The following is a 14,281-nucleotide window of genomic DNA, read 5'->3' on the forward strand; positions in this document are numbered from 1 at the left end:
AGAGAGAGTGCGAGCAGGGGGAGGGGCAGAGGGAGAAGAAACAGACTCTGCTGAGCACAGAGTCTGCTGATGTGGGATCCCAGGACCCTCTGACCATGACCTGAGCCAAAGTCAGAGGCTTAACCTACTGAGCAGCACAGGCACCCCAGTCCTTACAGTTTTGGACTGAACAACTCTGGACTTTAACAGACCGAGAACTTTTCTTCTGATCCCACATGAAAGGTAATTTCAAAGCCCTGCTGAAAGTGCACTCTCTGTGTTCTTCATAAGACAATAAAACCCCCACCATATTAGATCAGACTATAGTACATCCAGCAATATTTTGTCTCTACCACTGGCTCAAAGTGAGGTTTTTGGAGAACGTATTGTCCTCTCTGTCATTAACTGCAAAAGTTTAGGAAACATCACAAACATTTCTCACTTCCTCTGATGCCTTATTACTCATCATTCTTAAACGTACATGAGGCCTTTCAATATTTACTGAACCAGATCCTGATTTCCTATATTTATTACCTGCTGTTGAGAGTGTGATGCCCTTTTACTAATCCAGATCTACCTTCAAAAGACTTTCTTTGTATTTATCCTGCCTTAAATTGTTTTGTTCATATATCACATTCTCTATTAGAATCCAAGTTACTACACTGTCTTATAATTATTAAGTGATTTCTTTCTCACAATACTGTGAAATCTTGAAGAGCTAGAACTTGTATATTTTGTAGTGTTGTGTCAAGCAAATAGTAGGCATTCAGAAAAAGCTGGATGAAACCATGATAAACTCCAGTGCAGAGATCTTTCTGATCATTACAGAGTAATGATCACTTATTCAGAGCCATCTTACTAAATTTTGGAGTAGAAATTCCTTTATCTTTTCTTAGTTTCTTTAATTCTGGTATACAAAGATTTAGGGAACAATCAATTGATGGCCTATTCTTATTATTCCAACATATTCCTATTCTTTCTGGTTCAAATCAGTAGACATCCACTGAATGTCTGTTTAAGCTATAACTGTAAAAGCTGAAGGACACAGTTTCTAAGATCATTTCCTTATAACGTCTTTGAGGAAGTTCATCAATATACTAATAATGAGCAACTAGCCCTTACCCTATGTGCATAATACATAAAACCAGAATATGAATATATATATATATATACATATATATATAACTTATTATTACATACTTGGTCAAATTGGGGATCTTCTCCACGTTGTAGAGATTTTGTCAATGGCTTTTCCTAGAAAGAAAAAGAATAATTATTAGATGCTCTTAAACAGTATTAAAAATGTACCATTATTCTTGCAATTTTTCTAATTTTCTTCTCCCTTGAGGGATAGAGGTACCAGTTTTAGCCATGGTATCCTTAGCTATTCTGATCTTAATATAAAGTATTTGAGGGCAGCCCTGGTGGTCCAGCAGTTTAGTGCCGCCTTCAGCCCAGGGCCTGATCGTGGAGACCTGGGATCGAGTCCCACGTCATGCTCACTGCATAGAGCCTGCTTCTCTCTCTGCCTGTGTCTCTGCCTCTCTCTCTCAGGAATAAATAAAATACTTAAAAAATATATATAAAGTATTTGATAGTTAATACCACTATTCTTACTATTCATTATACATATACCTTTTCAACTAAAACCTTAAAAAGCTGATGCTATAAGTGGCCCAGAGTTCTCAATGGAAACTACATAATAAAAACTATGGAATTCATGTGAGAAATGTTACTATCTATCATTGGACTTGACATATAATAAAAAGTAGAAAAAAAAAACTATGGCATTCATATGAAAATTTTGTTAGCTATCCGGACTTGACATATAATAAAAAGTTGAAAGAGATACACTATTCCAAGTCCCTAGATTTAGAAACAAAGTTCTAATTATTAGACTGGTGTTGAGGGACACCCCACCAGTAATGCATTTACTGTGTAACTTGTGAATTTGGGGCATGTTATTTGACTTATACCACATCCAAATCTCTGCAGAAATACTTTGGGTAGTGACAAAAGTCTACAGAAATAATTTTTTCTAATCATTACACCTTTGTTTACATTAGGAAGCCTTAACCTACTTTCCAGCAGGACCTTTTAAGGACAAGAGTTTATCCTTACCTGTCCCTTTTCTTTTCTATTTTTGGTATGAGAGTTAATACTGATTCAAAATTTGGTTCAGGGTGAGAAACAATGTAAAAGTTATATATGAAAAAAATAGTAAGTTTTACTTTAGCCAATGTAGAAGTCCTGTTAAGACTCCATTTACATGTTGCCAATCACATAGACCCTCTCTCTTTACCTCACTTCTCTGATCTCTTCCATCTGAAAAGATAATATATACCTAAGGAAGATGGCAAATCCACCCCCACTCCATAGAGTCTTTGTTCCTGAAGAAATGCATGCATGTGGTGGCTCAGTCTGGTGTCTACTGTTTTATTGTGAGCCATATGAATCTGTCTCATTTGCAAAATACACAGCTTCAGAATGTGTTTTCATCTAAAATAAAGAGAAAACTATGTTCTTAAGAGCTAATGGACATTTTCTCTTCGAAGTATACTATCTAGAACACACTGGTGGGAGAGTGGATACAAAAATGTAGGCGAGAACACAGAAGAACAATTAAAGAAGCACCAAATTCAGTTGATGTTACAAGAAGACAAATTTAGCAATAAAATTGTGAAGCATTTCCTGTATATGCAAAAGTTATAATGTGATCCAAAGTTCTTCGTAAAAGCAGTTAAATTAAAAATATGAAAATTAAAGAAGTGAAAACAGGTGGTGCCAGGTCTCACAAACATCCTTGGGAAAAAATCCAGCATAAGCATTTCTACTCAATGTTTTATTTATTCGCCACTCAACAGTAACCAGCGGCTCTCAATGTGCCGAATGCTACCTGTGGGTGGGGTGCTGAAGAACACATGGTTCCTGACTTAAGGAGAAGAGTCTGAAATGGAAAAGTAGTCAATAACCTCTTATGAATGTTGTCTATACTCATTCATTATTCAAATCTCAGCCAAACTGTTACTTCCTTGGGGAAGTCTTTTCTGAGTCTTAACACCAGGACTACCCACCACCCCCTGCAAAGCTCTGTATACTTTTCCCTTCCTAGCACTCACCATAGTGTAAAGTCACATCACAGTGTAGAATCATGTTATATGATTACACATGCATGAAGGATGAGCTAAGTGCCCCCTCTAGACTACAAGTTCCAGAAACAGGAAGCTCTGTTTCTCTGACACTGAAAGTTAACAGAGTAGAGTCTTTCTTGGTGATGGCTAAATATCTGCCAAAATAATAAAAGCTCTAGGCCAACAGCATCCAGTTTCTTCAAATACAAAATCTCCTGGTTTGCATATAAGTTAAAATATGTTTTCAGATATTTTGTTTTTTTATTATTTTTTAAAGATTTTATTTATTTATTCATGAAAGACACACAGAGAGAGGCAGAGACACAGGCAGAGGGAGGAGCAGGCTCCCACGGGGAACCTGATTCAGGACTCAATCCCAGGACCCCAGGATCATGCCCTGAGCCCCAGGCAGATGCTCCACCACTGAGCCACCCAGGCATCTCTGGTATACTTTTTAATTGTGGCAAAATATACGTGATGTAAAATTTGCCACTGTAACAATTTTTAAGTGTACAATTCAGAATTCAGTAGTATTAAGGATATTCACTATGTATTTTATAAAGACTCCTTTTAATGTCAAAGATTTTTCAGGAATTCCCAACTATAAAACACACATTCACACCTCCCGACATACAAGATTGTAATTCTATTTTGTATCTGTTGTTTAAAAGTATACATAATGAGAGAGAGCTAATACTATGACTTGGATATTTTTAAAAGGTTTCATACTATAACAGCAAGAGTATTTTATATACATTAGAGAAAAAGGAATACATCTATATGAGAGACTGTAATTTACTCAGTCAAAAGATAATGCTTGGCACACCTGTAGATCTGTAGACTTTTGCAGTAACTCAGGAGTTCATCTCTTGGGAACTTTCACTACTACCTGAAAGACAGGATCCTGCTGCAGTGGGAGAAGGTGACCATGAACCTCCCACACCCTGAAACTTCCCATGCTTAAAAGTTATTTTTTTTCCCACTATTAATTGGGTGGGAATGAAGTGAGGATGATATTTAAGTTTACATCTATTTTGCATACATATGAAGGAAACATTGATATGGTTAAGTTGTAACTAAACACAAAAGTCAGGTTCATTAGCCAAGAGCTTGGGTTCAATGCTTCAACAAAATAAGGAAAACAGTGTAAAGATATGTTAACTATTTTTACACAAATATGCTGTCTTCATCATATTCTTTGAAGACTTAGTTTAAATGTTTCTTCCAAGATCAAGCCCTTTTTCAGTTCTTCCTCATAGAGCCACCTGTTATTTGTCACATGGGACTTTTCATCTATTCTTGTTAGCATTTCCACTATGTTGCAATTTGTCTCTCTCCCCACACGCCTAGGACATAGTTGGGCCTTATTGCCAGGGTTTGTTAAATGACTGAATATAGGTCTATGCATTTGGAAAAATAGCTCTGGGCACAGAGAATCAAGTCACATTTCACCATTCCCAAGTAATTTCTTTGCATCAACACAGATTTTTATCAGTGTTAGGAAGCTTAAAAGTAGACCTGGAGAAAAAAGTATTATGCTGGCTAAATAAAAAGAAAACAGGGACACGTGTGTGGCTCAGCGGTTGAGCATCTGCCTTCAGCTCAGGGCATGATCCGGGGTCCAGGGATTGAGACCAGTATCAGGTTCCCTGCAGGGAGCCTGCTTCTCCCTCTGCCTATGTCTCTGCCTCTCCCTCTCTGTGTTTCTCATGAATAAATAAATAAAATCGTTAAAAAAGCCAAAAGGGCAGCCTGGGTGGCTCAGCGGTTTAGTGCTGCCTTCAGCCCAGGGTTTGATCCTGGAGACCTGGGATAGAGTCCCACGTTAGGCTCCCTGCATGGAGCCTGCTTCTCCCTCTGCCTGTGTCTCTGCCTCTCTCTCTCTCTCTGTTTCCTATGAATAAATAAAACCTTTAAAAAAAAATTAAAAAGCAAAAAAAAAAAAAAAAAGTAAAGACAGAAGAAAGGGAAGAAGGTAGGCAAAGAGGAGAGAAGGGAGGCAAACATGCTCCAGCTCAGAAGAGTGCCATCTGAATACAAAGCGAAGACCAGGAAGACTCTTGAACTTAAGAAAAACTGCAGAGGCATGCTTCTGCTTGAAGTTCTTCTGCAGAGGACAGCTGCATGGAATCCAAGGTCTGCATATTCAAGACATCCTGGTTCTCAAAGAGCATTAAATAAGTAGTAAAGTGAAATCAACACAGAATAAACAACAGGTAAAAAACAAGTAGAGATAGACTATGACAAAGGTAGCTCAAAAATAATGGTCTCATTCATCCAATTACAACAGTGTACTTTTAAATTTTTTAAAAATTTGTCATTTAATAACAATTTTACTTATTGACTGAAAATTCATTAATTGAATTGAATGAGATGTTTATTTGTTTTTAAATCATTGTGAAAAAACTTAACTTTGGGGTGACGGATCTTTGAAAATTCTTAGTGGTCCAAAGCTAGGAGACCTTATCTTTTGGCTCAGCCTTGCCCTGAGCTCTGCTCACTGGACAACACTGAACAAAGAGCTAAACAAACTGAAAAGACTGGGAGACTTGGCATTGAACATCAGTGGCTACTAACGACACAGAAAGAGCAAACAAGACATTAAGTCTTTTGATGAGAGCAAACACTATGAAATAGTCTTGACCAAAACAAACAAACAAAACTCCACCAAACCTAAATCTGACCAAGCCTTAGAGGCAATGTCCAGTTTTTAGGAAACAGAAGTTAGAAGAATATGTTATACTATGCCAAAGGGATGCAATTAACAAAATCCAGACTGAAGGGAAACTCTGAAGGAAAGAAAAGTGTTTTTGTTTGTTTGTTTTCCAATAAATAAATTGTGAGGGAGAAAATGAGAAAGGTGGTGGGGGTGGAGCCTACTGATTTTTTAAAGAGATGATTGCAATGTGTGGATGTTACCTGGATCTTGATTTTAAAAATCTGTTTTAAAAAAAGTATGACATTCACGAGACTACTGGTAATTTGAATACTTTTTGGCTATTTGATGAAGTTTAGGGGTTATTGCTAATTTTTTAGGTGTGGTGATGATACTGCAGTTTTGTCGAAAAGAGAGTATCTTTTAGAGATACTTGGTGAAACATTCCGAGGTGAAATAATATGGTTTCTAGTATTTGCTTCAAATAAGATTCAGGGGAGATGCAGGGAGTGTGTGACAAATCGGCTGTGAGTTGATAATTGTTGATGTTGGGTTCATTTTACTGTCTTTATACTTTAGGAATGTTTGAAATTCTCCATAAGAAAAATAAACAAAAAACAAAAAAACATGACACATCCCTTCTGTTATCGCTTTTTTTTTTTTTTTTACAATATTTTGCTTTCAAGATAATTTAAGCTACTTCTTAAAACTTATTTTAATAGCACTTATCTAACAACTGATCTTTTCCTAATGGAGTTGCAGAAGGGACCCTCTCCCCATTGCTTTCCATTTACAGATAGGATTTGGGTAGCAGATATCTTGCCTGCTGTGTGAGAAGTAAGACTCTGTGTCCACTGTGGGCTTTGAATTTGCTCCCTTTGAATCAAAGAGCACTGCTGTCCTGACCCATCCAAGAGGGATTTTTCTCAAGTGTTGAAGAATCCTGTAAGGGCTTCAAGTATTTCCATAAGAAAAGAAAAAGGTCCCTGTTTGTGCTTCTCACACCTAGGGAAGTTCCAACCTCCCCTCCCTTCCCCTAAGAAAACACAAATTGAAAGCTCCCTGTGTCTGCATCTACCTGAAAAGGACAGAAGAAGGCCACTGACTCAATTTCCAAACAATTTCAGTGTATGCTAGCTACATTTTCCCTTCTAGTCTTTTCACACTTGGCCTCTCTATAATCTAGAGGAGAAAAGACGGCCATACATGACAGGACATGGGCAGTTAGACAAGTCTAGGAAAGTCTTATGTATGAAAAGGTGCTCTATTTGTGGGAAGCAAGGGGCTTATTTAAGAAATCATTTTCTACATCTGAATGTTGAATGGCCTAAAAAAATCCCAAATGTGTCCTGTAGAGTAGGACTTCACTCATCTAAAAAAGATCCAAACTCTTGCCCTCAAAGATATTTCTTAGTAAAGTATGTAAGCCAGCAATGTCGTTACAGTTAGTATGAGATTATTCAATTTGTTAAATATGTCACCAACCTTGCTTAAGACACTCTTTTAATCTTTTAATGATTTTTAGCAGTTGGATGTGCATGGGCTTTGGTGTCAGAGACTGAAATTTGAATCCTATAGGTCCCTTTATTTACAAACATAAGAATTTTATTTAACCTCTGTAACCTTCAGTTAACTTTTAGGTAAAATAAAGATAAATTATATAAACCTAATCTCACAAAACGGAAAGATGAATACATAGAGTACTCAATAATTGATAGCCATCACCATTATTGAAATTCCTTTTAACACCATTATTACTGGAATGAGATCATATTAAAACATATAACCTCTTTCATAATGTTTAGGAGCTGAAACTAAGTTCTACCCATTTTTTTTCAGGGTAACATACACCCCCACTAACATTATTTAAGCTTTAATTTTAGCTTCCTGGAAATTTCCAAGTATGGTAACGTACACCCCCACTAACATTATTTAGCTTTAATTTTAGCTTCCTGGAAATTTCCAAGTATAACTAGAAACCTGTATTACAGAGAGTAGGAAAAAAACATTATAAGGAATAATTGCTCCCTTCTCTTAAAAAATAAAAGTCTAAGATTATTACAGTGATTTTAATTCTTGATATGTAATTTAGAGGAAAACTTTTAATTTAATGGTGGGATGGTTTACAAAACAACAACAACAACAACAACAACAACAACAACCACCAAACTTCTCAAGTCTTGACATGATGGTGTTTTTGATTATAAGAACATGTTTTGGCATGGTTAGCTCAGGGTTTTGATGCTATCAGTAGTGAAATTTTATAATCTACATGTCTAGTCTGAGTAGTTAACAATTTTCAGAACTGAACCACTGCAATTCGGGTCTCTCTTCAGAACATGAGGAGGGGGAGTAGCGAGCTGCCCCATCGTGTGGTGACAGCTCTTCAGAGCAGGGAGCAGTGGGCTCTACTGTTGAAATGCCACTAAAGCATTTCATCCAGAGCCACCAGCTTATAGCAGCAGGCACCCTATTTGGCCTGAACTAAACAAAAATGAGATTCAAAATATCTTCATGTTTGATACATTTTTCTCTTCAGATATTATTTGTGCAGCTTTGAGTCAACTTTGGAGACAAATCTAAGGAGTGAGCCTGAGAACTCACAGTTCTGAGTTCCGGATCATTTCTCCTCAAAAAACTCTCCCTACATGAGGGGCAATCAGGGAACCATGGGGTCTGAATCACCCTGAAGATCTACTCTGGTCATTTTGATTTCCTGCTGAGATAGTTGAACTTTTAGGGGGAGACTGGGTGGTCTTGAGATCTGCCCCAGTTTGTCCACAGGTAATAAGAGACATCACCCCCTGACATCCTCACTGGGCTTCCAATAAGACTCATAAGCAGGACTTGGAACAGCTTGGAGATCTGTGGGAAAAAGGTGTTTACGGAAACTGATACAACCATGTTTCCCTTTATTCTGTTCAGTAATTAAAAAAAATTTCCTTAAACAATATATGCTGATGTTCACCCAAAGTAATGAAAAAAAATCCTCAAATTAGGAGAATGATACAGGGAATGTCTCAAATCAGTTAAGGTATTAGCAAGTAACATGTTGCGTAGTACCCCATGATGTGAAGATAGATTCAAATCTGGAAGACTATTTTGACACTTAAAAAAAACAAAACCTCTAAAAACTCTCAAGACAATCTGTCCTATTTGTGGTTGGCTTTGCAAATTTCAGTGAAGCTTATTTCCTTGCCAAGTCCAACAGTTCCAAGTTCAAATCCATTATTTGAACAGTAGAGGGGAAACTTCAATTAAACTCAGCTACAAAGTTAATCTTCATTTTAATTGAACAAAAGAGCTGTTCCCACAGGTGTTTTTTTTTTTCTTTTTTGAAACTAAGGCAGCTACCAGGAAGTATAAGATATCACCTTCACTCATCTGGTATTTTTATAGTTTTGGTTCTAATATACCACACTAATGGTGCCTGCCTACATCCATTAAGTGGGCATTGAGTGCATGTGAATGGATTTTTCCCTGCCTCCTCTGGGACCTTGTTCCATCAGCCAGCTCCTCACTCACCCCAATGTCACCCTCCCCCTTCTGCAGGTTCTCTTTCTCTCTCTCTCAATTATCAACATGCTTAGACCTTTTCATTGTAGTGCCTGCCTTCCCCACGTACACACTGTTTTCTTTCTATGTCCTTCTCATCTTTAGTTCTTCTAAGACCGGTCTATATGTCCTGTATCCCCTTCCTCCCCTATTCCTTCTTCAACCACCTGCAATCTGACTCTTTTGTCACCACTAAAAATACTCTCCCTAGCAGCCCCAGTGACTTTCTAAATGACAAATCTGGTGGCCATTTTTCCTTTGAGATCTTTCAGCTGCCATGAGACTCCCTTTTGTTCACTTGAATCACCCCATTCCTTCATCTTTTCTCCTCCTACTTCTTTAGGCATCCCTTCTCTGTGTCCTTCATAGGCTAGTCTTTCTCTTAAAACGTTTATATTCCCCAGAGCTGTCCTTGGAGACTTGAAATCAGTCATGTTCTGATTTTCTTCTGTCACCACTAACATATCACTCTCTCTCTCTCTCTCACACACACACACACACACACACACACCCTTCTCAGACCCAACCAAATCACCTCTCATCAAAATATCCTATTTGTCCTTCGAGGTTCATTTATCTCACCACACTTTCCCTGAGCACTGCTATGAGAAGTGACAGCCGAGTTTCACTCTTCAATAGCTCTTCTGGTACTCTCTAGCTCTTGTGTACCCCACCAATCTCAGCCTTATTATTCATGTACATATCATTTCCCAAGTAGATCAGAGCTTGGACTTTGGAGTCAATCAAACCAGGATTTGAATTGGGGTATTAACCCTAACTACATCACCTTTGTTATGTCTTATTAAATCTCTCAGGTCCAGCCTCTGGACCTGACTAAAATCAAGTCTCCTCTGACTAAAAATGAAGGAGACCATGAATATAGCAGTTAAAAGCAAGACTCCCAGAAATAGATGGTCCAGAGATAGTCTGCTCCACCACCTGTTAGGTGTGACTTCGGACTACTTGTTTAAATTCCTTGTATGTGAAGTAGAGTAGTAAGAGTAACTACCTTATGATGTTGACATGAAGATGAGGTGAGTTAATACTATTCAAGTATTAGGAACAGTGCTTAGCATTCGGTAGGCTGTATGTAAACACAGACTGTTATTTTTACCCACATTCTAGTGTTAATGTGAAGATTAATGTGCCTGAAATATGACAGATGAGCAAAAAAATGGCAGTCATTCTTTGTCTTTCTTTTTGTCTACACAGCATCAGTCACTTGTATTTGGAAGTTGTAAAATACTATCTATGTATCCATCTCTAAGCTATTATCAAAAATACCTTATAAAACATACATTCTTATCATTGTTAGCATGATCTGTGGATATCAAAACTTGTGCTGGTTAAAACTGTACTCAAAAACTATTTGTTGACCCAAATGTCCATCAGAGGGTGACCACATAAACACATTGTGGTCTGTACATTAAATGGAATTCTACTCAGCAATGAAGATGAACAAATGACCAATAAAAAATAAAAAATGGATCTCAAATACATTACGCTGATGAAGAAAATCAGACACAAAAGAATACATTTTGTATGCCTCATTTATATGAAGTTCTAGAAAATGGAAATCTATACACAGATCAATAGTTGCCTGAGGCCAGGGGTGGTGGTGTATGGTCCATCTGCACAGGGCACAGGGGAATTCATCAGGATGACAGAAATGTTCTGCAACTGGGTTGTAGTGGTATAGACACATGTGTATGAGTTGCCAAAATTCATCAAACTATAGATTTAAAATCCCTGCAGTTTAATGTACATAAACTATATTATAATGCTGATTTAAAATAAAACTCTTCATTGGATGAATGAAAACAAGTATCCTCAATCTGTCTGAATGGCACTTTATTTTCCTGGAGATCAAAGGGAGGACGGGAGGTAACTCTGACAGTAATAATTTAGCTTGAGGAATGGGAGTCACTGCCTAGTTCCCACTCTCTATTGCCATAGATAGTCTATCCTGAGCATGAGCATGGTACTGTTTGCCTTTGAGAAGCTCATAATATGTTATTCGGCCCCCTGGGAATCCCAAGAAATCTTAGGCAAGTGGGTATGGATGAAGTCACAAAGTTGATATTCATGAGGTGAGACATTGATCCCAGTGTTATTCTGCAAGTTTGGATTTATTTAGAACACCTTGACTAACCAATTTGGTATGTATGGAGCACTGTTCAGATAGGAAGGAGTCCATGCTACACACTTTCTTAGGGTGTTACTGATAGGTCCGAAGCTCACTTTGGTGAGCAGAGACCATTTCACTCAGTGCTACAGACAAGTCTCCTTCTGAGGGGAATTTGGTCATCTGTCATCATCTGAACCAGCAGCTATAGCAAACCTCGAGTGAAGGGGAATGCCACCATTCTGGAAGAAGATTTTGGCACACATAGATAAGCATTTTCATTTCTGTTGAAGTTCTACAGTCCATAAGTATCTTGAATTTTTGTTTTCTACATGAGCTAAAAGAGGCAATTTCATAGACAGCAACTTCTTCATGATTATCATTATATAAAATTCATTACATACCCCAATTCATGTAGCAAAACAAAACTTCTTAGTCAAAACTTAAATGATCCAATTACTTTGGCTAAGAAAAAGAAAGGTTTGGTTTTCTAGTAAAATAAAAGGCAAACTCTGGAGGTAAAGGATAGAAAAATAAGTATATCAAAATCTATTTACCTACTTTATCTTTTAAAGTGCTATTAAGAGGGGCATCTGGGTGGTTCAACTGGTTAAGCATTTGCCTTCGGTTCAGGTCATGATCCCAGCATCAGGCTCTCTACTTAGTAGAGAGCCTGCTTCTCCCTCTCCCTGCCCTGCACCTGTGCTCTCTTGCTGCTAACTCTCTCTTTCTCTCTCTCAAATAAATAAATAAAATCTTAAAACAAAAATAAAGTGCTATTTAAAGACAATGCTCTGGAACTAGATAGTGGTGAGAACTGCACAACTTGTGAATACTCATTGAATTGCTCTCTTTGAAAGAGTAAATTTTATAATATGTTAATATATCTCAATAAAAAGCAATACATCCATTCTAGGTCAATCAACATTATTTAAAGATTTTAGTATCTGACTTTCTTGTTGTCATTGATTCCTGGGCTCAATGACTGAATCATCTTGGAAAAGCTCACTAAACATTCCAGCCCCACCATCCCCCCAATTTATGTGATTACAACTTATGAATTGAGTAGAAATCCCCAAAGGCATCAGGAAGTACCATCAAATGGAATACTGTATGTTATAAAGTTATTCAAGCCAGGGAGTCTAGATATATGTCAGCAACAATAAAAAATATTTAATAAACATGTTTATTCTTAGCATGACCTGTGGAAATTCAGACTTAATTCTGGTTAAAATTACTGTAATGCTACAGTAAAGCCTGCTGCTACCCAAAACTGTATTAATCACTTTCAGGAATGTCAAAATGCAAAATGCTGTGCAGATACATAGAAATATTGTATCATAGTGAATGTCCAGATGGGCCTTCAGTGTTTATTACTACATTATATTATTGAACTTATTTTTATTCAACATTTCCTGTTACTTTAAAATATATTATATTTTTAAATATTCTTTTGTGTTAAAATGAAGTCTCTATAAATAGTAAAAAGCACATAATCTAAAAGATTCAGACTGAAAATAACTTGAGAAACAATCTTCCCCTGGTTTTATATTCTCAAGAAGAAGAAACTTTGATAATCTTCTCATAAAGTCACTGGACATAAAAATTATGGCTCTACCCACGGATAAACTGAATTGGATACTATGAAATTCAAGGAAAAAGGCCCTAAGATTTTTTTTTAATTACTTCATGATACTTTGCATATGGTTTGTCTCTTCTAAGTTTCAACTGAAATTTTACTATCATAGTGCATTAAATTTCATTTTATCACTGAGAACTCCTACTTAACAACCACAAAAGAAATGCTTTTTGTCTATATGATTCCAAGAATAGTCATAATAAGGAAAGCAAACTTTAATTTGAACAGTGTACAGAAAAATGTGAGTTTGTGAGCTCATCTGAAAGATCACTTCATTCAGCAGCTAAATGAAACCATTCAACAGTTATCTCTGGCTTTAACTACTAAAACTATTTTGTTTCTGGTTAGGGTGAGTTTCCAGATTTCCGGTGGATGCCTTCATAGATTAACTAAGGGGTGCCAGGCTGAGGTGCTTTGCTAAGAAATCACTATTTTTAGTTATTTATTTGTAATTTGGGCAATGAGCCAGTACTTTGTCAAGTTTAATATAAGTATTTCCCACCTGACCAGAATGGTTTCTTAGTCTCCTTTCAGGACAGCATTAGTTTGATTCTATCACTACACTCAATAGGGAATTAAATCTAGAAATTATTTTCATTTTCTTTCTATTTCCCTTATTAGATTTACTGGAGCAAGAGAGGCCTCTATTTAGAGAGGAGTGTGGCTAAAAACACTAGCTGGTTGTTCTTCTGGGAAGCTGGCTAAAATCCACAGGGAGGATTTGATGCAGAGAGGCATTAAAGGGGATGTTCTGCTATTTACACATCCTTAGTCAACAGACATGTAACATTTGGTTAGAATAGGAAGACAGGCATATACAACAGTGCAAAAAACCACCAACTTGCAAATTTGGGCACGATGAATTATCATCATGAAATATCACATGGTGAGGTTTGTGAATAGCTATCAGGCCATCAGCATGACTAATTATAATAGGTTTTAGGAAGATCTACCATATAAAGATCCAAACTTAATTAGAGGCAGTAATTCCTTTTAACAAAAAAAAAACTATTTCATTTATTCATGAAAGACACACACACAGAGAGAGGCAGAGACATAGGCAGAAGGAGAAGCAGGTTCCCGGCAGGGAGCCTGATGTGGGATTCGATCCCAGGATCCTGGGATCACACCCTGAGCCAAAGTCAGACGACACTCAACAACTAAGCCACCCAGTCATCCCTAAAGGCAGTAATTCT

At 37.2% G+C, this 14,281-nt stretch overlaps 1 protein-coding gene across 8 annotated transcripts in view; it reads right to left on the bottom strand.

Moving 5' to 3' along the window:
• Nucleotides 1-14,281, bottom strand: part of FRY (FRY microtubule binding protein) — a 429,394-nt gene that overhangs the window by 193,519 nt on the left and 221,594 nt on the right. For all 8 annotated transcript variants that reach the window (XM_072795524.1, XM_072795520.1, XM_072795518.1 and 5 more), the window contains one exon: nt 1,180-1,233. In XM_072795524.1, coding sequence (XP_072651625.1) covers nt 1,180-1,233 — 54 coding nt within the window. The remainder of the gene's footprint in view (nt 1-1,179; nt 1,234-14,281) is intronic.

Source organism: Canis lupus, chromosome 24 (assembly GCF_048164855.1).
Source record: "Canis lupus baileyi chromosome 24, mCanLup2.hap1, whole genome shotgun sequence".
NCBI classification, from domain to species: Eukaryota; Metazoa; Chordata; class Mammalia; order Carnivora; family Canidae; genus Canis; species Canis lupus.